Source organism: Myodes glareolus, chromosome 6, assembly GCF_982192425.1.
Source record: "Myodes glareolus chromosome 6, mMyoGla1.1, whole genome shotgun sequence".
In the NCBI taxonomy this organism is placed as follows: domain Eukaryota; kingdom Metazoa; phylum Chordata; class Mammalia; order Rodentia; family Cricetidae; genus Myodes; species Myodes glareolus.
In genome coordinates, this window is record NC_142031.1 from 25,680,952 (window position 1) to 25,704,823 (window position 23,872).

At 47.5% G+C, this 23,872-nt stretch overlaps 1 protein-coding gene across 4 annotated transcripts in view; it reads right to left on the bottom strand.

Moving 5' to 3' along the window:
• Positions 1-23,872, bottom strand: part of Add2 (adducin 2) — a 96,536-nt gene that overhangs the window by 13,959 nt on the left and 58,705 nt on the right. For all 4 annotated transcript variants that reach the window (XM_048416557.3, XM_048416556.3, XM_048416560.3 and 1 more), the window contains exons 4-13: positions 23,695-23,833; positions 17,688-17,839; positions 17,191-17,271; positions 13,510-13,659; positions 11,220-11,363; positions 8,670-8,768; positions 4,415-4,591; positions 2,222-2,479; positions 1,158-1,277; positions 636-725 (exon numbers count right to left, since the gene is read on the bottom strand). In XM_048416557.3, the coding sequence (XP_048272514.2) occupies positions 636-725; positions 1,158-1,277; positions 2,222-2,479; positions 4,415-4,591; positions 8,670-8,768; positions 11,220-11,363; positions 13,510-13,659; positions 17,191-17,271; positions 17,688-17,839; positions 23,695-23,833 (1,410 nt within the window). The remainder of the gene's footprint in view (positions 1-635; positions 726-1,157; positions 1,278-2,221; positions 2,480-4,414; positions 4,592-8,669; positions 8,769-11,219; positions 11,364-13,509; positions 13,660-17,190; positions 17,272-17,687; positions 17,840-23,694; positions 23,834-23,872) is intronic.

Below are 23,872 nucleotides of genomic sequence, written 5' to 3' on the forward strand. Positions count from 1 at the left end.
TGCCTGATCTGCAACCACATCACATTAACATGCTCTACAGAGAGAAATGGGCCCTGGCACTTCCCACTTGCTACTGTTTTGCAAGAGCCAAAGACAGCCATGATGCCACCTGCACAAGGCAGAATTGCAATGCCACTCTGCTGCCAAGCCTTAGACAAGATGCCATCCCATCTCAAACACAGAAACAGCGACTTCATGCTTTCTAACTCTAACTAGGTTTGTATGGACACTCCTTATCCTTCCCACCCCACAGGCACAACAGTCCTGTCCACACCTCTCTCACTGTGCCCTGAAGCTCTGGTCAGATGACATCAAATCCTGAGATCAGAAACAGAGTCCACCAGAACTCAGCAGGACACAGAGAGGACCTCATGAAGTCCATTGGCGGGAGGTGTGGGGCCGGCCAGCGGCCTTCCCATGAGCAGATGGGCTGCTCCCTATCCCCTGCACCCAGGAGTGAGCCAACATTGTCCTCCCAGATCTCACAGCCACCCGTGTAGTGGCCCTTCACTATGAAGCAAGAGCCCGGCACCTAAGATCACGGAGTGAGTGGGCCTGAGGACTCAGGGGTCCCACTGCCCAGCCCCAGGAGGCAGATATGCTTCCCCCTCAGTTGGGGGTGGCGTCTGCTGTACCGGGCTCCGGCTCTTCTCGGCGATGACGCTGGCCAAGAGTTGGGACTGGGGCCCTGCAGACTTTATGTCCTGTCGGTTTTGTTCTCGAATCTGTGTGGAAAGGGAGAGGAAGGGGTCAGAGCATGGATGGGCACTCCTGTAAATAGTGAGGCCTGGGACAGGTCTGACAAGGTACTCTATGGTCAGTAGCCTGTCCTCTTTGCTCTAATACAATCTGCCCATCCTGAGAGCTGACTCTATACCTGGTCCCAAGCCACTAAACTCATAAACTGAACTCATAAAAGGCCACTCTGTGGACAAGTCTTTCAGACCTACCTACTGTGTAAAGCAAGTGCCCTGCTTCATAAATGGGTTACAAGGACCACAGGACCTTGTAAGTCCAACACAAAGCACCGAGCCCAGGATGTAGCTCATACAGTGTCATATCAGGGGTACTGGTGAGTTCCCCCAACCTAGAAACTTGGCTTGTGCTTCTAGGACCCCAGAACCCTTGAGAAAAGCAAGAGAGAAGAACAGACTCACCTTGTTCCTCATGTCCAGCACTTCTTGGGGGTCAGTGTAGAGAGGCACAAATTGGTTTGGGTTTTCGATCCGTATGGGCATGCCACTGCTGGACTTCTCCACCTCGTCAGCTTTCATCCACTGACAAGACAAGGCACGGGAGTAAGGAGGCCGGACCACAGGCCTGCGGGGGCCCCACCCACCACCATGGAAGGTCAGCAGGCTGCTCCGAGCTGTTCTCTTTGTGGGTCAGAGCCAAGATGAGTGACAGATGACCCAGATGTCAAGGAAGGCCAGAGGGCCATAGCGAACTTCAGAGAGTAGTAGCTGAAACTTGGGCAGGCCACCACTGGGCTTCAGTTCCAGGTAGCTGAATTTGTATCTGGTGGAGACTATGCTGACTGGCTGTGGCCACTTTTTGTTAATGAAAAATCAAACACAGTGGAACTGGAGGGACTGCCCAGTGGGTAAAGCATAAGGGCCTGCATTTGCATCCTCAGGGGTGGGAATCGGGGTCCACCCATAACTGCAGCTGTGAGAGGCAGAGACGGGAGATTCCTAGAGCAAGTAAGTTTAACTGTAGCATCAAGCTCTAGGGCTATCTCAATGAATAATATAGAAGAGTTACAGAGACTAATTCCAGACATCAACCTTGAGCCACATACATGTGCACCCATGTGCATGCAAAAAAAAAAAAAAGCACATTTACCCATAAAAAACAGGAAAAAATCAAGTAGAGGTCTGTGGAAGTGAGGGAAAAGGGCTCAACTTCTCTTCCTCCTGTTTTGTGTCAAACCCCAGGCCCAGTGTTGGGTACCTTGCCTGGGAGTTTCCCAAATGGTTGTGGGGTGAAACACAAAACCTAGTTTCTCTTGAATCTGTGCTTATGGAAGTAGCCCAGTCCTGTTGCCCTCTGGAGAAATCTGCCCCTCACACCCAAAATCTCAATACAGGGATGCAAGAAAGTTGTGTTAAGGGGTCTAGGGCCTGAGCACAGCCTACACGAACCAGGAAGAAAATTACACAACTTGCTTCCCTTCAAATCCAACTCATCCCACCCAGACCAGCCTGACCTCTCCTCTCACCGTGGTCTTGGGCCGGGGACTGCCCATATTCCTCTGCACCTCGTCAGCCACATTCACCCGCAGGTAGGTGTTGGGCGTGTTAAGCCAACGGGTCTTCTCCTTCTGCTGCTTCTGGGCATGCTGGCGCAGGGCAGGGACTGGGGCACCGTCCTCTTCAAACACAAAGGCAGTGACTGTGGCTGGGATCTCCACTTCACTTTTGTGTTTGGTTTTCTCTTGGACAAAGGGGTGGCGATATGTGTAGCCTGTTCTGTAGCCCTGAGAGGACAGAACCAGAACCAGGTGTTGTAGAGGTGAGAGGTCCACACCCAAATGCCCACCAGACACCCGAGAAGCCAGGCTAAGGTCACAGGGATTTTAAATTGAGATGGGCCTGGTCATTCAGGCTTTTCATTCCAGTTGCTCAGGAAGCTGAGGCAGGGGCACGACAAGTTCAAGGCCTGCCTGGACCACAGAGCAAGCTCAAGACCAGTTAGGTAATGTAGTGATGCTCTGCTTCAAGATAAAGCGTGGACAAAAGGGCTGGGGGTGTAGCTCCACGGTAGAGCGCTGGCTTGACACACGTGACAGCCTGCGTTTGATCTCTAGCATACAAAAAAATTAACAAAACGATGAGTCCTGCTTAAATCCTCTTCATTTTGCTGATTTTTTAAGTAGTATTGCTTTCTACTAGTGTAATAATAATAATAATAATAATACTGTATAATTTTGCAGTGCTGGGTCTAATTTTGTCATGCCAAACCAGACACTCACTCTATAACAAGTTATACCCTCAGTATCCAATGTTTCCAAAGTAGCTAAAATGAAGATAAAATAACTTATATTTAAAATTATATGTATGTGCATGTGTTCTTGTGTGTAGGTGTGTGTTTGCAGGTCATAGAACTGGAAAGGGGATCATGAGTGATAAGGAGGTCTTAAGGGAGCGAGGTGCAGAGAGTTGTGTATATATGTCACAGGAAAGCAGAAGTGGGAGCTGAGGGAAGGAAGAGGAATAACGGGGATAATGGGTGGGGACGGTAGCCAGGTGGGAGAAATGAGAGCAGTGTAAGATGATACATATGTAGGTAGATGCCATGTTGAAACTCATTACTTTGTATGCTAATCTTAAATATTAACTTAAAATAATGTCAAAATAATTATGATAGTAAATTTCCCTTGAACGGTAGGAACAAGCCCCAGCTTGATCATTGTACAGAGCGGGTTGAAGTTTCTCGGTCACTCAAAGCACCTTTCTTTAACATCCACAGGGAAATCTGACTGCCCTAGTACCCTCCTTCTCTCTTCTCTGAAACTTCAAATGGAATCTTCTGCTTCTCAAAGCTTCTAAAGGATTCCTGTAGGAAGCCACTCACAAAGTCCTGGTGCTTCCTCTAGGGGCAATGATTCAGCACATAGATGTTGCCAGGAATTCCATCACCAAAGGCACACTTCATCGTTATAAAGGCTCCCTCAGGTCAGCCTAGCAAAAGGACGTGGAGGGATCATGGGAGGGAAAGGATTCATTATTGCAATGACCTTGACATGATAAAGTCAAGCGGCCTTGAGGGTGAGGAAGGTGAGCTGAACAGGAATATTCTGATGGACAGATGGCTTTCATTCCTCACCCCTCTCAACAGTCCCAACTCTCCACTGACCCCTCCCTCTCGTGCCTGAAGTGTTTCCTCTGATTTTCCATATCATCAGCTCAGTCATTAGCTCCTGCAAGGGGGATGCTGTCCGTTTGAACCCTTTAATGAAGCATCCCATCTAATTCCTTATGAAAATGGTTCATTCATTCACTGCAACAAAGTACAGTAAAGCTACTGCCTGGAATAAGGAAGCTGGTCGTGTGGTGGGCTTTCAGCACTAGAGCTGTGACAGTAGGGATGGAGCTGCACCAACTCCAGCAGAGGCGAGGGTAATGGAAATGACGGTGGTGACGGCCTGTGGCGGTGAGGAGACGCACTGGCTTGGCTGACCTGCTGTCTCCCATGCAGAACGCAGACAGACATGAGGATGTCTCAGTGCTTAGCACAGAGAAGAAAGGCGAGTACTGAAAAAAAAACTATTGTTCAAATGAAGAAACTCGGAGGCTTTCACCAACCAAACCATGACAGAGGCAGTTCTTGTATGTCCTAGTGTTTTGAGCTGTCAGGTTCTGGGGGCTCAGCCTCCACGGAGTGGTCTGAAGGACAGCACCAAGACACTCACTAAGTTGTCCAGCATCCTCATGAGGGCTTCAAATTCATGTTCTCCCAGCCGGCTCTTCTGCATGGGTCCAAAGGTGCTGCCTGCCCACTGCACAGAGCCCACCTCATGTGGTCGGTGTTTCTCTTGTTCTAGGAGGATAAGGTTCTCAGTTCCTCCAGCACTGGACAGAGCTGACACCTACAGAGAGATCAGAACACTTAATCACAGGGGAATGAAGCCCCCCAAACTGCTGTGGTTTGCACAAGGAAGCAATGGGGCAACAAAGGAGAATTCAGGACCCAGAAAGGTCCAGGGAGCTGGAGGAAATAGCTGGACACTTGTCGGGCGTGCACTCACTGTCATGGATCAAAGTTTAAGTAATTCGTCCTCAGGTTCAGTTCTTAGAGAACCCAGAGTGGAAGAAATAACAAGTGTTAAACTCCAGAAATAAAACCACACAGGGGACTGAACTTGTATCTGGGATATAGCACACCTAGGTACCAAAACAGGTACCTAGGATATAGCATCCCAAAGAACTAAACAGCACCTAGGACATAATGTCTCAGGGAAGAAGGAATGGTACCCAAGATGCACTGCAGAATTGTAATTATTTCTGGAGAAGACAATGCTAGAAAAGGCTCCAAAGGGGGACTATTCCTTGGTTTATAGACAAGGACTCATGTAGTCCAATATGGCCTTGAACTTGCTATGTAGTCTAGGCTGGCCCCGAAAATCTGATTTTCCTGCTTCTACCTGTTGGGGACTGCGGACCCTCAGACCCTGAATTTTCTATGACTCCTTGCTTACCTGAGTAAACAGCTTATTTTCCTGTGCTTGAAGCTGCTCTGAGCATGAGACCCTCATGAGTTTCTGATGTCAGGGGAGTGGTTTCTGGTGGGTTTGTAGCTGAAAAATCCTGAGAGCTAAGGCATGGCCATTAGTCAAGGAAAACCCTATATAAGCTGCCCTGGAACACAATAAAATGGGCGTTCTTTTTACAAGAGTGACCCATGTCTCTGTGTGTTTTTTAATCCCTAGACCCTTGCCTGATCATGGTTCTGGGTGGTGCAGGCGCCACATCTACCTACCAAGATTAAAGATGTCTGCTATCATGTCAATCTGGATCTTCAACCATTATTTCTAATATCCTATTTATTCAAGAAGAATTAAAGATGTCTGCCACGGTGTCCTGCAGGAACTTCAATTATTGCCTGTAATATGTTATTTCTTCAAGAGGAAAATATCTAAAGCAAATGGCCACAAATACTTGTGAAACCTGAGGGGCAGTGTCAGCACCTTACTCTCTTTATTTTCTCATGTGTATGTGTGTGACAGTTAGTTTTAAGTCAACATGATATATAAGTCAGAGTCTTCTGGGAAGAGGGAACCTCAATTTTGAAAATGACTCAGCTCAATTAGATTGAGCTGCAGGCAAGTCTGTGGAGCACTTTCTTAATTGATGATTGACGTGGGAGGGCACAGGTCACTGAGGCAGTGGGAACCGTGGGCAGGTGGTCCTGGGGTGTATAAGAAAGCAGGCTGAGCAAGAGAGGGGATAAGCCAGTAAGTTGCACCCTCCAGGGCCTCTGCTTCAGTTCCTGCCTCCAGGATCCTGACTTGAGTTCCTGCCCTGATGTCTCTTGGTGATGTGTGACCTGAGAGCTGTAAGATGAAATAAATTTTTTCCTCCCCAAGTTGCTTTTGATTACAGTGTTTTATCACAGCAATGAAAAGTAAACTAAGACAGTGTGAAACATAGATCTCTCTTTCGCTAACACCTGCTAATTATACTTAGACCAATGGCCTTTAGGCTGTAACCTATTGCAGGGGCCATAGATCTACAGAAGAATGCCCTGGGCAGAGGAGAAGCCAGAAGACTTTTCTACAGTCTTGTTATTCATACACCCATGCTGGGGTGATCAGTCACCAGGTCCAGTGTCAACATGGCACAGTCAGGTGTTACAGTGTCAGACAGCTCCCCTCAGGGTCCTAGAGCTGTCCCACTGTTAAAGCTCCATGGGGAAAGAGCAGAGCAAGTGGCCTCAGGCAGCATACCTATTAGCACAGAGGTACACATATAGAATAGGCAGTTTAGACTAATCTTCAAAGCCTCCATACACTTGATCAGCCTCTGTCTTTCCCATCTCATACTTATCTAGTGGTACAGTCTCATGAGCCCCGCATCCCTGCCATTCAGATGTTCTTAGGCTTGACTTTCGGCAGGGAGAGGGACATCTGAGATGTATCACTACAGGAGTGTGTAAACACACTCACATCCAAGAAGGCTGTCCCCACATAAGCTCGCTTACCAGAGCTTCCACTCTGATGATCTAGCCTGCAGTGCCTGATGTTTCAGGATGGGTTGGGAGTCTGGGCTGTGGTCCATTTAGTTTATTGACAAACGCAGGCACATGAGCTGCAGGCATCTAGGCCTCTAGGTATCTAGGCAGCACCTTGAGTTCCTGGCATTCTCCTGCACCAATAGATGACGCCAAACTACTTCTTGGAGGCGAGCTCCTCAGACTCCCTCAGATGAGCCATATCTCCGTGGGCGAGGAGGACGTCACAACACTTTCCAGTGCCTTTTTACTCAAGATATATGACTGCACGTCTTTTACTGTCCCCACTGTCCCCTGCTGCTCTGGAGAGGCAGTGCTAGGGTGTTGAAGAGGAGGCCTGTGTGGGTACCATGCTGCCTGGTGTGTTACATCACCTTCTCACAATGTGACTGCGGGCAGCTGTTTACCATATTTGGGCTTCAGCTTCCACCTCTGTCAAGTAAAAATGGCAGTGCCCTAGCGACCTCATGAGGAGTCTTTTAAGGTAATACGGTAAAGTATTTGGAATGTTCTGGAGCCTCAGGAGCACTACATGGATGCTGTTGCTAAGTTAACAGAGGATGAGAGGCGGCCTCCCCTGGGACTGACTGTTAATGGAGGAAGAAGGAGGGAGAGAGCACCCACAGCCTTGCCCAAGCTGCCTCCTTCCATCTCTTCCTCCAGCAGTTTCCATGGCGATGGGTAACAGATGGAGAAGAACTGCCTGTGCTTCCCATCTGCCTCTCAGCGAGCAGTGACCCACTTTTCTAGAACTCCAAACCGATAGGCAAAGAGAACACCGGGCCCAGATCTGAGAAGGGGCTTGGGCTTGGACCACAGACACGTTCATAGTCCATAATCACGTTCACCTGTTCACCAAGGTCACCGGGCCCACAGTGGACACAGCTCCAGAGCTGGCTGCCCGAGTGCAAGCCTGCAGTAGCTGCAGGCCGTGGCTTCTGCACTCGTTTGTGCCTTATCCTCTGCTTTTGCTCTTCCACGTCTAGACCATCCCTCCTCCCTCCTTCTAGAAGCCTCTCCATCCCTGACACTGACAAAGAGTCACCGGTACTTTCCTGGGTTGGTTGCCAGAGGGATGTGGTAGTCAAAGGCACATCAAGCCAGACCTGTGCAGAAAGTGACACCAGCCAGGAGGCTGTTAGGGACCAGGACTAACAGCTCTGACCTATGGCTGCAGGTCAGAAGGTTAAACTGCAAAGGGGTCACTTCTGAGTCTGAACTGAAGGCCTCTCCACTATGGACCTGTAGGGGATGCAGCAGGAATTCTCCACCTGTGCAGAGGGCTGGGGTAAGCCCCACCCCCACCAATGTGTCCACCACAGAGTGCATGCTCTTGACTGACCTGCACCGTACGACTACCGTACCAGCATCCCTGCTGCTCTAGAGGCACCGTTATCATTGACACCTCCACCTAGCTGTCCCTTCCCAGTGAGGGGACTGGGAGAACTGCTCCTTACATACCCTTGGGGGTATCTTGGCTGTTCTGGTTGCTATGACAACACTGACTGTCTCTCTGTCCACTCCTCTTTCCATGCCTGACCACACTCCTGGCCCATGTACAGCCAACCCCATTCTATCCTTCTCCCTGGCAAAACAAGAACAACCTTTTTCTGTGTCCCCCAGTACAGCTTCGTGTACCAGCCACCCTAGGTGACACAGGTGTGGTAGGGCTTTTGTGTGCCTGTGATGGTTTCCCCATCCCGGTCTCAGGTCCCCTAGATATGAGTAGTACCAGTCAGATGGTGTGATGGATTTTTCCAGGATGTGGACCCCATTGTCAGCAGGAAACTCTAGGAGCGGAAGTGGTGACTGGCAGAGTGACAGAGTCTCAGGAAGTCAGGTTCACAGGACCCCAAATGACAGCCAGCAGGCCCACAGTTCCCAGGGACCCCATCAAGGCCAGATCCTGAGCCTACTTCCCAGAGCGCCTTGCGTACCTGTACCTCACACGCAGCCTGCAGGTGGAAGACCTTATAGAAAGCCTCCTCCACGGTGTCACCCAGAGCGACCATGCCATGGTTTCTCAGCACCAGGATCTGTGGAGGAGGAAAGAACCCATTAAGTCCGAGCCTCTGGAACTCCCTCTCTGGGCCAGCAAGATGGCTCCAGGGGGAAAGGTACCACTCATCAAGTCTGAAAACCTTCGCTCAGTCCCTGGGACGACATGGCAGAAGGAGAGAATAGACTACCGCAGATCTTCCTCTGGATTCCGTGTGAGTCGTGGAGGCTTGAACTAATCCCCCACCCCACTGTCCCACGCACACAAACTAAAATGAGCAAATAAAACTGTATAATAAAATCAACCTTAAAAAAGCTTCCCTCCTAAGAGACTTTCATCTTACCAAGATCAAGTCTATACCCAGCCTGGAGCCCCTCTCCCAACCCCCCACTTTTCCCCTGTAATCAGGAACCTCACTGCCAACCTAAGTGTGGTTCAAGTCAAGTGTACCCAACTGCAGGAAATAGAAAAGGGCATTTGAAACGAATTCTGTGCAGCTCCAGTGATTTTGCGGGGGCGCTGCTATGGTTTGGGCCTTAGAGAATTCAGAAGCCCGAAAAGGCAGTATGAATTTTAGGTGAGCAAAATCATCTGATGCTCGGTATAGCGCTTGGGCCTCAACGGTGACCTTCTGCCCTGTGACTTGGTCAACTTTGGTCAAATCCAAGAGGATAACACTCTTGGTGACTGTGCAGGAACGGGCAGCCTCATGCTATCTCTCTGGACCTCGGGCTTTTGCTCCACAGACTTGGCCCTGACATCTACAGTTCACTTCTAGTCAGTTTTTCAAATGAGGAACAAGAAGTTCAGAGAAATGGAGAGTCTCTGGCTACTGGAGGCAGACTCTGGACTAGAACTTGGGGCTCTCACTGGTGAAACCATTTCTGATTTGGCAGGAACGTGAGTGAAGGGAGTGAAGAGACCAGACATAGGTTTAGATCACAATTAAGGCTTCCCTTCCCTCCCCGAAAGAGATACTCATGGTTGGTTTTATGCATTTGGTCCCTGCCGAGGGCTGAGGCCTCGGGGATCAGAGCATCTTGTCCTCTCTTGCTAGGATCAGCTGGAGTTCTCTCCTCTCTATGCCCAAGAAAGAGCTCAGTGCTCAAGCTCAGAAACAGAAGCATGTGGAACACCTTCTCTTCGATTGCCATAGCCACACACTGCTGAGGATACCCTGGGGTTGCTGGGAAGAGTAGCAGGCTCCTCCCCCAAGGTGGAGATGAGGAGGCAGGGACTTGGGAGAAGTGACACAGCCGCCAGCTCAGACTCCGTCTCTGTTCTGGTCTGAGATGGCACCACAGCTCTTCGCTAGCAGAAGACAGTGTTTTAGACTTAAGCCAGGCAACAACACACTTCTCTCTTCGATCCAGTTGGTAACTAATGAATTAACATAGTCACTCAGCTTGGGGAGACTTAGAGAGATAGCCTATATATTAGATGTGAGGAAAGGGGCAGAAGGGACAACCTTTGTGGGAAGCAATCAGGCAATATGAAACCAGACTTATCAAGTATGTCCCCTAGAAATGTCTAAGCGAGCCTCCTTAAACTCAGAGGATTAGCAGGAAGGATACCCTCTTGGTGCTGTTTTTATTAAGAGGAACCTAGGATGTAGGAAGGAAAGTACCCCCTGTAAGGTTCAACCACAGAGGCCTGCTCAGGTAAATTACAGCTTTTCGTACAATGAGGTATGATTTAATAATCTGAGTGATGGAGGAAACAGTCACATAAAAAGGCATTTAGTGTGCTTTGCTAAGGGGAAGGAGAATTGGTTTCCTGGTTGCAGTTTTGTAAATATACGTGAACAGCCTTACAGAACGCAACAACATCTCAGAGCTATGTGGGAGAAGTGGGTTTTTTGATTTTAGTTCTTTTCTTTCTAAAAAAAAAATAAATTCTATGAAACTTGGAGGCTGGAGAGACGGCCCAGTGGCTAAGTGTGCTCCTGCTTTTGCAGAGGACCCAGGATCAGGTCTGAGTACTTCTAGCAGGCTGCTCACAATCCTGCTCCAGGGGATCTGATGACCCCTTCTGGCCTCCACATACACGCACACACAAATCTTAAAAATTATCTACAGAACAAATGTTCTCCAATGAGTACATCTTGCTTTTGTGATGTTAATTCTGTCTGTCTGTGTGACAGAGGGGAGAAAGAGGGAGAGAGGGAGAGAGAGACCGAGCACATCAGAGGTGAACACTGGGCATCTTCCTCAAGTCTTCTCCACCTGATTTTTTTTTTTGAGACACGGTGTTGCATTAAATCTGGAGCTCATTGATTCAGTTAAACTGGCCACAGAAGTCCCAGGAGTCCACCTGCCAGCACTGGGGTTATAGGTACATAATGGCCACACCCAGCTTTTTATGTAGATACTGCGGATGGAACACAGGTCCTTGTACAGCCAACTCTTGACCGTTCTGAATCATCTCCCTGGTCTTGTGATGTCAACTTTTGTCAGTACCACTCCGCAGCCCCCTCCCAGGAACAAACCTTGCAGGTCGGTCCAAGGCACTTCTGCAAATTGATTCGATCTGCTTCCTGCTCCATTTCCCCATTGAAGTCATAGTAGGCCATGTCCCCCACCAGCAGGGCATTATGGGAGACAGGCAGGAGGCCACACTTCATAGCTGACACCTACAGGGAAACAATAGTTACCTAGTAGGCCACAGGGTGCACCGGCCCTCTCTCCTTAGAGCACAGCAGGCCAGGCCTGCTCACAGGGGGAAGACTGTGCACCACCCAGGCCTGCTTTCTCAGTGCGAGCTATGGCCTTTCCGTCACACTTGCACACACTCCGGCAGCTCTGAGGACTGTGGGCAAGCACGTCCACGGGGGACCCTGCCACTCAGCCCAGCTCTGTCGTCTGTGTCTCTGGGAGGAGGCAGGAGTGGTGGATGTGTTTTCCCCCATAGTATGGCCCTGGGACAGTATGAGTACAAGGACTGAGGGCTAAAACCTGTTGGTTCCTGGGCTGGCTAGTCTTATATCAACTCTTAACACAAGCTGGAGCCATTTTAGAAGAGGGGACATTAATTGAGAAAATTCTCCTACCAGATTGGCTTTTGAACAATCCTGGGATATTTCTTGATTGGTGATTAATATAGGAGGACCCAGATCACTGTGGGTGGTGGGTGGTGCTGCCCCTAGGTTGGTGGCCCTGACTGCTACAAAGAAAGTAGACTGGGCAAGCCACGTGGAGCAAGTCAATAAGCAGAGCTCCTCCATAACCTCTGTACCAGCTCCCACTTCCAGGTTCTTCCTTCGGGCTCCTGCCTGACTTCGCTGCATGATGAATTACAGGTTGAAAGATGAAACAAACCCATTCCTCCCTGTTGATTCTAGCTATGGTGTATTATCATCTGGCTATGGTGTGTTATCTGGCTATGGTGTGTTATCTGGCTGTAGTGGGTTTTCTGGCTATGGTGTGTTGTTATCTGGCTATGGTGTGCTATCTGGCTGTGGTAGGCTATCTGGCTATGGTGTGTTACTGGTTATGGTGTGTTGTTATCTGGCTATGGTGTGCTATCTGGCTGTGGTAGGCTATCTGGCTATGGTGCACTATCTGGCTGTGGTATGCTATCTGGCTATGGTGTGCTATCTGGCTATGGTGTGCTATCTGGCTATGGTGTGCTATCTGGCTATGGTGTGCTATCTGGCTATGGTGTGTTATCTGGCTATGGTATGCTATCACAGCACCAGAAAAGTAAACTAATGCAACCTCCTACTCCATTTCTCCTTGAAAACAAAGCACAGTGAGGTGTAGAAGGGCCTACTATCTTGCCCCACTCCCCTAAATCAGCCCAAGACTGCAGAGACCTTCAGCACACACACAGCATCAAGTCTTGGTCCTGATTCTAGGAAGTCTCAACAGGCTGGTGTCGTGTGATTTGTCCTACAGGTATGTGGTCTGGTGTCAGCGGGAAAGGATGATGGCCAAGGCAATGCCCAGTGTCTGCCATTTCTCTGTGACACTGCAGTGTCCTCTGTACACGTGGAGAGATGGCCTCGATATTATTTGTGATCTGTGATTGTTCCCTCTACTCTGCCCCGGTTTATTGGACCCTTCCCCAGATCTCAGCTGCCCTGAGCTATGGAAAAGTCTGCAGACTCAGTTCCCATCAGCTTACTCTTCTGTGCCAAGGTCTCTCCTCTGAAGGTCTGGGTCATGTGGGGCCCAGGGCAGCGTGAAGCCCAACAACACTGACTTGGGCAGACACTTGAGAGGTGCGGCTACCTGGCTGAGTGCCCAGCTGCTGCTGTAGGCTACAGCCGAGAGGGGGAGTCTGTTAAAGCACTTTCCTCGCCTTCACCCTCGCCTCTCACCAAGACCCTGGTGAGGGAAAGGGAGGTTGGAATGAAGATCCCATACGAGAATTCACTCTCGATCTGAGGTCCAGATCATTCCAGAATCTATATTTTTATCATTATTTTATTTTTTATTTCATATGTATGGTGTGTTTTGCCTTTATGTCTGTCTGTGCATCACATGCTCACAGTACCTACAGAGGTCAGAGCAGTGGGTGTCGAACTCCCTGGGACTAGGGTTACAGATAATTGTGAGTGGCTGTGTGGGTGCTGAGAATGAAACCCAGGTCCCCCGAAAGAGTGGCCAGTGCTCTTAAGCCCTGAGCTGTCTCTCTGCCCCTTTGCAGAATTTTTCAATGATGATATTGCTATATCCCAGATGATGATCTCCCCAGGGAGAAACAGGCGCTCTGGGCCGGCTGACACAGCGAGCCTGGCACTGGGTGGAGCTCCAGGGTTGGGAGGCCCCACTCACCGCGGCTGTGGCAGGCGTATGCAGGTGGATGGCGCACCGCACGTCGGGCCTGGCGGCATAGATGGCTGAGTGCAGACTGAAGCCCGTGGTGTCCACTGGGAAGCAACTGCTGCCCTTCTCTACCACCTCTCCCAGAATGTTCACCTTGATCTGGTCAGGAAAGAAGAGAGACTCAGAGTGGCAGACCCAGTGTGTCCCCTGCCTGTGTCCACCCAGGATAACAGGCGTAATAGCTGGCCTTGGTGTTGGGGGACAGCAACATGGAGGCCTGCTTGCAGTGAATCTCCAGGGGTGGTAGGTGGTGGTGATTCTGTAGGGGAAGTGGTGGGGCAGTTTCTCAGACTTTGTCATGCGCTACTCCAGGAACTGCCAATGTAGAATCTAAACACAGAGAGGACTCAGTACGCTTAGCATTTTCCTAAATGGTGTCCAGGCTGTGGCCCACAAACCCCACTCCAATTAGGAGCTAGAAGAGAGTCAGTGATAGAATCCTCTAGAAGCAGCTAAGAGGACTCTTGGATGCCAACAGAAACCTTCCTGGAGGAAGTCCTGTCTAAGCTGAGCCATCTCATTTTTGAAACATCGTAATGTACACAAAGGTAAGGAGAACGGTATACTGAACACCTTTTACCAGTCATGGAAAAGGGAAGTATTTAAGGGACCAATGGGAAGAAGTCACTTTCTTAGCCTGCTCTCTACCCTCTACTAGCAGGTGGCTTGGCTAAAAACCGTTACATATAGTATGTGTGTAAAGGAGGTGGCAAGGGAGAACGAGGGAGAGAGAAACAGGGAGAGAGACAGAGACACACATAGTGAGTGTTGGTGGGAGAAAGAGCACATACATACATGTGTGTGTATGCACACAAACACATCAAAAATAATGCTTGTGAATGGCTATGGTGTTCCTACTTAACTATGGATTCACAAAGCATCAACGTCAGGGAAGGCTTTTTGTGACTGATGAGACAAGTGGCCTCCTGAGTAGAAAAGGGAAGATGCTTCATCCTCAAAGTGCCCCTGCCAACCCTCCCAGCACATTGCAAAGCCCACTCCTCAAAGATGCAAATCACCTAGCACAACACAAATTCTGAGGCAAGGTTCTCTAACATAATAATTCTCAACCTTCCTCACTGTGTGACCCTTTAATACAGTTTCTCATGTTGTGGTGATCCCCAACCATAAATTATTTTGCTACTGTTGTGAGTTGTAATGTAAATATCTGATATGCAGGATATCTGATATGCGACCCCCCTCCCTGCAAAGGGGCTGTGCCCCACAGGTTGAGAACCTCAGTCCTAACACCTTAGTGGTCTGGTCCCCAGGCACCCTGTGTCCCTAAGTTCACTTGATTACAATTCTACCTTGTTCACTAACAAGCTAGATTTTAGTTTCTTTAAAAAAAATCACCAGGCAGTGGTGGTGCACACATTTAACCCCAGCACTCAGGAAACAGAGGCAAGTGGATCTCTGTGACTTTGAAGCTAACTTGGTCTACAGAGATAATTCCAGAACAGCTAGGGCTACACAGAGAAATGCTGTCTTGAAAAACTAAAAAGAGAAACCACTGTAACTTTGACCCTCTAAGTAGAAGCACCTATGACATCCCAAGTCTAACACACAAAGCAGGTCCACCAATGGCCCCATGCCCCATTCCCAAAAATCCACAGACAGAAGAGGGAATCAAAGAACAGTGACATCTTGGTGTGGGGAGGGGTTCATTATTGGTGTCATGTGCTTAGCTGCACGGGAGCAGCATCCAACAGACCACCACTGCAGACCTCTCTACGGAGGGAGTGTTACAGAACGGGACTGGTTTGGAGTGGCCTGGTGCTGGCTAGGTGTGACAGCATTTCCCCGCAGCTCATGCTTGTGGCTTGTGCTCAATCTGATGCCCCAGTTCCTCAAAGAGGCCCAGTCAGACTTCCCTCTCTGGGAAGGCCCTCTCTGGCTCATTGCTATCTCATTGCTGGACCTGTGGTTTGTGTCAGAGGAATCTCCACAGCACAATAGACCAGTGTGGTGCGTGAGAATTATCTGTATTCTGTCAATCATATTTTAATAAAATGCTGATTGGCCAGGCAGGCAGTATAGGCAGGAAAGCCAGACAGGAAGTAGAGGTGGAGAAAAGAGACTGGGAGTATTCTAGGAAGCAGGAAGCTCCCTCCGCCATTCCTGCCCAGATCACCGAAGAAGCAACATGTGAGCTGACAGCTGGAAAAGGTACCAAGCCATATGGCTAACATAGACAAAAATTATGGGTTACCGTAAGATGTAAGAATTAGTTAATAAGAAGACTGAGCTAATGAGACAACCAGTTTATAATCTTATGGAGTCCTGTGTGTGATTCTCTTTGGGAGTTGCCGGTTGTGGGAAACCCCAACAAGCCAGCCTTCATGTTACACCAGTGAGCAGCCCATCCAGTGCCTCCGTCCAGATCAGAAAGCAAGGACTCTGAGGACTGCCTCAGAGACACAGGCTTGGCTTTGGACTCTGCTGCTATGCAAATTTACAAAAGATGCCAGCTGCAGGGAGTGGAGCTCAGATGATTTCACCTCTCCTTTCTGCCTCAGCAATCACATTCTCCTTTGGAGGTAGAAGTTGCACATCCATACACAGTCATCCGTAGTCTACCTATACCCCAGATCACCTCAGCCTGCTGGTGACCCCCACAAGACTGCCCATACCCCAGATCACCTTCTGCCTATGATTCCCCCTCAAACCTGCATCTTGGGGTCAGACCCTTTCTGTACCTACCACAGCCAAATGCCAACTGCCTCTCTGTCTCAGGGACAGTGCCCACTCTCCCAGCGCCTCACATGGTGTGGGAAGTTCTTCTCTATATGTGTTGCTTTTGGTTAATGAATAAAGCCGCTTTGACTTATAGCAGGGCAGAATAGAGAAAAGTGGGAATTCCAAGCAGAGGAGAGAAGCAGGCAGAGAGTCAGAGAGATGCCATGTAGCTGCTGACGGACAGACGCCAAAGAACCTTACTGGTAAACCATAAGCCTCGTGGTGATACATAGGTTAGTAGAAATGGGTTAATTCAAGATGTAAGAGTTAGCTAGAAATATGTATGAGCTAATTGGCCAAGCAGTGTTGTAATTAATATAGTTTCTGTGTAATTATTTAGGGTCTAGGTGGCCGGGAAATGAATGAGCAGCCTCTGACTACACTCATACTTCACACCAGTCGCCAGCCCAGCTGATCACAGGCCCACTAAACATGCACACCCAGAATTTCTTTCACAGGTCACAGAAAAAGCACCGAGCATTTGTCCTGATGTCTGCTGGCCTCCACATCTGTCAGGGCAATCCATGAACAAAGGAAACAAACTATCTTTCCTCCACCTTCAGATTCCAAATGCTGAGCCAGACTGCAAGTCTCTTGTTCCAATGTGTTCCCATCCAAGGACGCTTTCCTCAGGACATGTGCTCTAACCTCTACCCAGGACTCGGGTCACCTCCCATTGCCTCCTCCCTCCACTGTGTTTGTTGCCTGCACCCCATCCCATCATGCCTGAGGCACCCACTGTGTCTCCATGTCTTCTTTGCCCAGGGAGAGTGTGAGTTCCACAAGGAATAGGACAGTAGGCTCTGATTCGGAGATGAACTTGTCCCTCCAGGGTCACATGGGTCCTGTCATCTTAGTAAGAGTCAGCACTGAGATGCTGTCTATACTTACCAGGCTAGATGCCGTGACCTCACTGCAGGAAACCCCTTTGGGGCTGATCAGGAAGTGATCTTGCTCCTTGCTCACTCTCATCTGGGGGAAGACAGATAAGAAACTCAGGGCCAAGCAGAGAGGAAGAAGAGATGCTTCTAAGGACACTGCTTAAATCCCCATCTCCCTGAACTCACTGCATCAAGGCTTTCTCCCGTGAACCCTCCTCCACTGAGAGATAAAGAGGTCTTCTCTTTACTAAAGCTGTGCAAAGGGAACTTCCAGAGGAAGTTCACAAAAATTAGGGACAGCCCTGGATACAGGAGCTGGCTCCCATCCAAAGGGGTACCCACTGGGCAGGTTGCTTATTCTGTTGATCACAGTGATGAGCAATCTTGGAAGAAGTGAGTGGATTTTAACCAAGGGCCACTAACAGTGCTTGGCCACGCTGAGGGTCAGGAACTTTCTCTCAGGTTTTGTGGGGGTAGGGGGCTGGGCACAGGGTACCTGCTCCTCACCGTGACATAGGTGTCGCTGAGCTGTGCCCAGCCATAGAGGTCCAGGAGGCGGTAGACACTGCTGATCTTGCACCGCATAAGCCTCTCCCCCTTGGCCAGGTTCAGGGAGTCAGCAGTGTGGAGGTCGTTAATGGGCGTCATCATGGAGAAGTCTGCAGGGACGGAAAGGACAGCACATCTCCCTGAGGACAGGAGTCGCTACCAGCCAGCTTGGTACTTGTCCCATGCCCCCTTAGATCCCACTGACTGATGCTGCCACTGTGCACAAAACACTCCCTGCCAGAGGATCAGACAGTCCTCAACCCCCACCTAGAGGAAGAAAGGTTGTAGATTGGCTGTTTGTGGCTCACAGAGCCTGCTGCTCAGCTGACTGAAGCTGGTGCTGCTTTGGGCAGAAAGCCATGCCAAGGACTGGGGATATACCTTGGCTGGTACAGCACTTGCCTGGCACGCACCCATCTCTAGGTTTGATCACTAGCATCACATAAAATATGATGGTACGTATCTGTAATCTTAGCATTCACTTGGGAGCTGGAGGCAGGAGGACCAGAAGCTCAAGATTATCCTGGGCTACAAGGAAAATCTTGTTTAAATTTAAGATCAGCCTGGGCGATATGAAACTTTGTCTCAAGGAAACAAACAAGCAAACAATGACAACAACAAAAAACAAAACAAACAAAAACCACAAAGCCACGAACAAGGTATACTTGGAATTTCAAAGTTGCCATAAACCCTAAACAGGGGCACTGGGTAAACGTAGGGTAAAGTTTCTGAGTGGGGATGTGCAGAGATGTGAGCGCTAGCTTTAGGAGAGAAGCTACAACTTAGAAGGCTGCCACCCTGCTCTGAGGGACCCTGACTTGGAAACAGACACATAGAAGGCCACATCAGCAAGGAAGAAATGTTCTCAACTCGCCCGGCCCCAGCCAAGGCTGGCAGACAGCTGCAGTGTCCGGAAGCACACATCTGTCTCTGTTAGGGCAGGCAGTCACATGGTCATACGCTGCTTTTTCTAGGAATTTGAGGGAATGACTGGGAGATTTGGAAATGGACCCAAGGGGCTTAAAAATCTTGTCCCCAGGGCACCCCTGATGTAGAAGCTGATGGCCAGTCTGCACCTTAACCATGATGGTTACTGCCTGTGAGCCCCGGGGGATAGAGGCAGAGGAAGGCATACAAGTTAAGGGTCTGGAGAGATCAGCTGTTGAGAGCACACTGCTCTTGCAGGGACTAGAGCTCAATTCCCAGCACCCGTGTGAGGTGTGTACATGTACACACACGCACACATGCATGAACACACATCAAATTTTCTTTTTAAAAATACACTGGTTAAATAAAAATTGTAAAGGTCTTATTGTTATTATCCAACTAGAAGTTGAAAAAATAATATTCTCTTGGGCAAAGAGAGCCATTTCAGGTCATTTTTTTATGAAGTTAAGGTTATACAGTGAAGTTACAGTAACAGTGGATGTTTATATTATGAGTGTTATTTTTCAAAGACTGGATGGGTATGGTGACACACTTCTGTAATTCTAGCTCTCAGGATGTTGAGGTGGGACAGTCAAGGCCAGCCTAGGCTACCCGATGAGACCCCCATCTCAGAACAAACAAAACATGAAGTAAAATATATCCTGAGTACAAGGAGAAACAAACAGCAATAAAATGGATGAGTCAACCTACACTTTTGACAAAATCTAATGAAAATGGAAATATAGATTAAATAGAGTGTCTTGGAGATTGCCCTTACCCATACATCATTTGAAAATAATTATATTAGGTTGCAAAAAGCTCTCACTAAATCCTTGGCATGGAACTTAAGCAGGACATGGTTTCTAATTCAATGAAGCCTGACAATAACAGATCTATAGACGATCAAGCATTCAACTTCTTAGCAATGAGAAAAGACAGCTCACGGGATAAAAATCAGGTCAGTTGGGGATGCTGCTCAGTGTGTGCTTGACGTGGGTACAGCTGTGGTTCACTGCCAAGCACTATCACATATGAACAGGACCAAAGCAGCAGCTGCAAACTGTCCATTGCATGAAGACAAGCAATGCTCAGAAGTTCACAGCCTCAGGTGTCTTCAGCACTGAGCTAAATATGAAAATATACCAAATTAATTTTATCATAGAAAAAAACCACAAAAATTAGTCATCGGAAAAGGTCTGGTTAGCTCTTGTCCACCAGATACAAATCTAGACATATCTAGAAAGAGGGAACCTTATCTGGAGAATTGTATCCATTAGACTGACCTACAGGCAATCTGTGGGCACATTTTCTTGCTTAATAATTGATGTGGGAGGGCCCAGCCCATTGTGGGTGGGGCCACCCCTGGGCTGGTGTGCTTGGGTTGTTCAATAAAGCAGGCTGAGCAAACCAGTAAGCAACACTCCTTCGTGGTCTCTGCTTCAGTTCATATTTCCACGTTCCTGCCCTGCTTGAGTTCGTACCTTGACTTCCATCAATGAAGAACTGACATGTAAGCCAAATAAAGCCTTTCCTCTCCAATGCTTTTGGCTGTGATGTTTATCACAGCAATAGAAAGAAACCAGGACAGAAATGTTGAGAAATATTAAGTACAAAACTAAAGTATGCCAGACGTGGTAATGTCCACCTGTAATCCCAGTGCTTGTGAGGTGAAGGCGAGAGGAAAGAACTCTTGACCAGTCAGAACTACGTGACTAGATGCTGCCCCACTTCTTCCCACAAAAGGCTGGGACATAGCTTGATGGTGCAGTGATTACATAGAACATACAAAGGATTTGATCCCCAGGGTTGGAAAAGAAATTAGTTATCAGGAAAATTTTTAGGACCAATAAGTAATTCCAAGAACTAGTGTATAAGACCTATGAGTAAACAAATGTAAGTTGCTCAATAAGACAAACTGAGAGCACACTGCTGCAGAAGCCAAGCAGCTGCCATCTCAAAAAGCCAGCAGTGAAAGGAATATTGTAAATCACTTGGTTTTAAAGAGAATTCATTGAAATAGATAATTTCATATAAAATATATGATCAAAATTTAATGACACAGCAGCAAAATAAAAATTTAAAATTCCCTAAATTGGAGGTAAACGTCAAGAATCTCTGAAAATTTTCCAGATCTGGGCGACTTTGCAAGTGAGCTGCAGACCTTCAAGGGTGATTTTCCTGCCTTGTTTAAACTCCACCAGGGAAGGACAAAGGTGGATCTCCCTGGTTTGTATTATAAAGTCATGGCTAAATGCCTTGGAAGTGGACTGCTCAACCTCACATGAGAATATGTGTACATAAATCCTTAACAGAATTCTAACAATAAAACTCAGGAGAGTATTTCTAAAACAATGCATCAGAGGAAGAAATTAGGGTCAAGGAGATGGCTTAGTCGGTAAGCCCTTGCCACCCAAACAGGAGGACCTCTGCTCGTCACTAGAACCCACTTTTTTTTTTTTTAAAGGCAAGTATGTTGGGACACATGTGTAATCCCAGCTCTGGGGAGTGGAGAGAGGAAGAGCACCAGAGAAGAGCGGCTAGCCTAGCTGACTTAGGCTAGTGAGAGACCCTGCCCCAAAGATGTGGTGAGCTACTCCCGAAGACCAAATCCTAAGGTTAAACTCTGGTCTTCACAGGCATGTGTGCTTACATGGGAACTTGTATACACACACACACACACACACACACACACACACACACACCAGAGATCAGGGATGATTTATTTCATGTATTTCAAAAGAGCCCAATATTTAGAGATCTATCACTATAACTGATTGTGACAGTTGTTCAAGGGAAGGAGGGAGGAATCAATGCCCCAAATGCATTTTATAAAACTCAAATTCTATTTCTGAGAAAGCTCTATGATGGGCTAGAAGTAAAAGACATTTTCTCAACATGATAAAGAATAATGATCTCAAACTTTGTGGTTAAAGAATTCCAGTAAAGTCAGATGTGAGACAAGGATGCCCATTCTCTAAATTATTAAATACCATTCTAAAGCCTGAGAGGATAAAACCAGAAAACTAGAAAAAATAAGGCCAAGGGCAAAATTCTGGTAGATGGAGGCAAAATGACAATGTTTGGAGATTATTTGATTGTCTATATTCAAAATGCAAGGCCAGTCAGATGGTTCAATGGGTAAAAATGCTTGCCACCAAGGGCCTCACAATGTAGGGGGAGAGAATCAACTCCTGTAGGTGGCCTTCTGACCGCCATACTCATGCTATAGCATATAAATACTCACACAATACATGTTTGTACACACACACACACACACACACACACACACAATGAATAAATAACATGCTTTTAAAAGCAGGAGAATATGTATGTGTACTCAAGAAAAAATTGAAAAGTCATTTATGACAATGAAGTTATATATTATTTCCTTGATGGACTTAAGACACAGATTGTATAGAAATAACTAGTAAGATTTCCTGGTAGATATTATAGAACCAGCAGAAAACATACCTTGTTTCTGAAGACCCTAATTCAATTCTTGAAAATGTTGTTAAATTGCCTCCCACATGCTAGGTACAGTGTTCTAAGAACCAACCACACACATCTCCCCCATGGAGGCTATATTCTAAAATAAAAATTAAGAATTTCAATCCCTCTACCAAATCAGTCCCAACCAAAATAACCAAAGGATTATTTTAAGATATAGGAGAATAGAGCTTGACAAAATAACTCCAAAATTACTTTATAGACTACATTTGTACAAGAGGTTAAGATAATTGGTGACTAATTACAGCCCTCTGTCTTATTGTCGAGGCGCGGGGCCAGGAGCAGAAGACAGAAAGGAAAGCAGAGGGCTCTGCTCTGTGAGAAAATACTCTACACAACATGAAAAATGCTGTGATCGAAGTTAAAAGGCAAAGGAGAAACTAGAAAAAAATCTAATATATTTGACATGTCATAGGGAAGCAGCATTAATTTATAAAGATTTGAAAACTTATACAAGATATAGTAATAGGAAAATTGGAAAGGTATGAGATAAACATTTTATTATAATTAAAAAAAACTACAGATGAAGTTTTTGTTACAGCCTGTCTCAGGAGAAAGGAAGTGGTAGCAGTCCAAGATGAGGTTGAGGACGGGCAATGCCAACCACATTCTGTTGAGAGCAAGGCTGGTACAACCTCTTTCTCCAGGATGGCCAAGGGACACAATCTGCATTATGCATAATGTCTTCAAACACATATTTTCATTCCTCTAGCAATTCTTAAAATTTGTCTTTGGAAGACAGCTCAGCTATTTCATCACTTTCTCATTATAATTTATCTTTAAAAGATAGTTGTGCATATAGCACCAAATTTATTTACCAGTATGTTTACCACAGTGTAGTTCATAATATCAAAAAGCTGAACACAATCTAAAAGTCTAATAGGGAACAATCAACTCAATGGCTTGCAACCACAAAAAATATTACAGAACCATATTTATGATGCAAAAATTGAGTTGATATGCCATTAAAATTATATGTGTAATATGATTGCATTCTTTCTTTCAATAAGATTTATATTAAAAGAAAAAGTTGGAAAGATACATCAAAATATTGCTAACAGTGATTTTGGAGTTCTCAAAACACAGCCGAGTGGCTTTTAGCTTCTCTTTCTCTAATGTTTTCCTTAGCTCCAGCCATCACCCTATACATCTGAGTCATATGGAGTGAGGGCAGCTTCGAGGCTGTGGGCAGAGCTGCACAATCCAAGAAGGGAGCCCACACATAGCCATAGTACCTCCTCTACTGCCCAATAGCCACCATTCTGGCTGGTCTCCTGGCTCCACTCATCTCTTCTCATCCCCTGAAGTCACCTCTACCCTTACCATTCCTGGCATCACAGACGATTCTCCTGTGGGTCTTTAATTCACAGGAACGTCAGAAGTAGAGCCAAGTATCTCTCTGCCCAGACCTGCTAATGCAATGGCAGCTTGGCCATTGCCTAGCAACCAAGCAGCTTCTGGTGCTTCCTTCTCCATTCCCTACCTCATCCCTCCTCCCCCACTCCTGGCAGATACCCGGACACCCACATACTCATGGAAGAAGCTGGGAAGACTGCGTGGGAGGTGCTGGCCATGAAGTCCGCGATCTGTCGTAGCGCCCAGATGTTGGAGGAATTGTTGCCTTTCTTCATCTGTTCCTGGATGAGACCTTCCAACTCTTCCCTGAAAGACTGCAGCAAGCAGAGGGGTTGGAGCCCAGTCCTCATGGA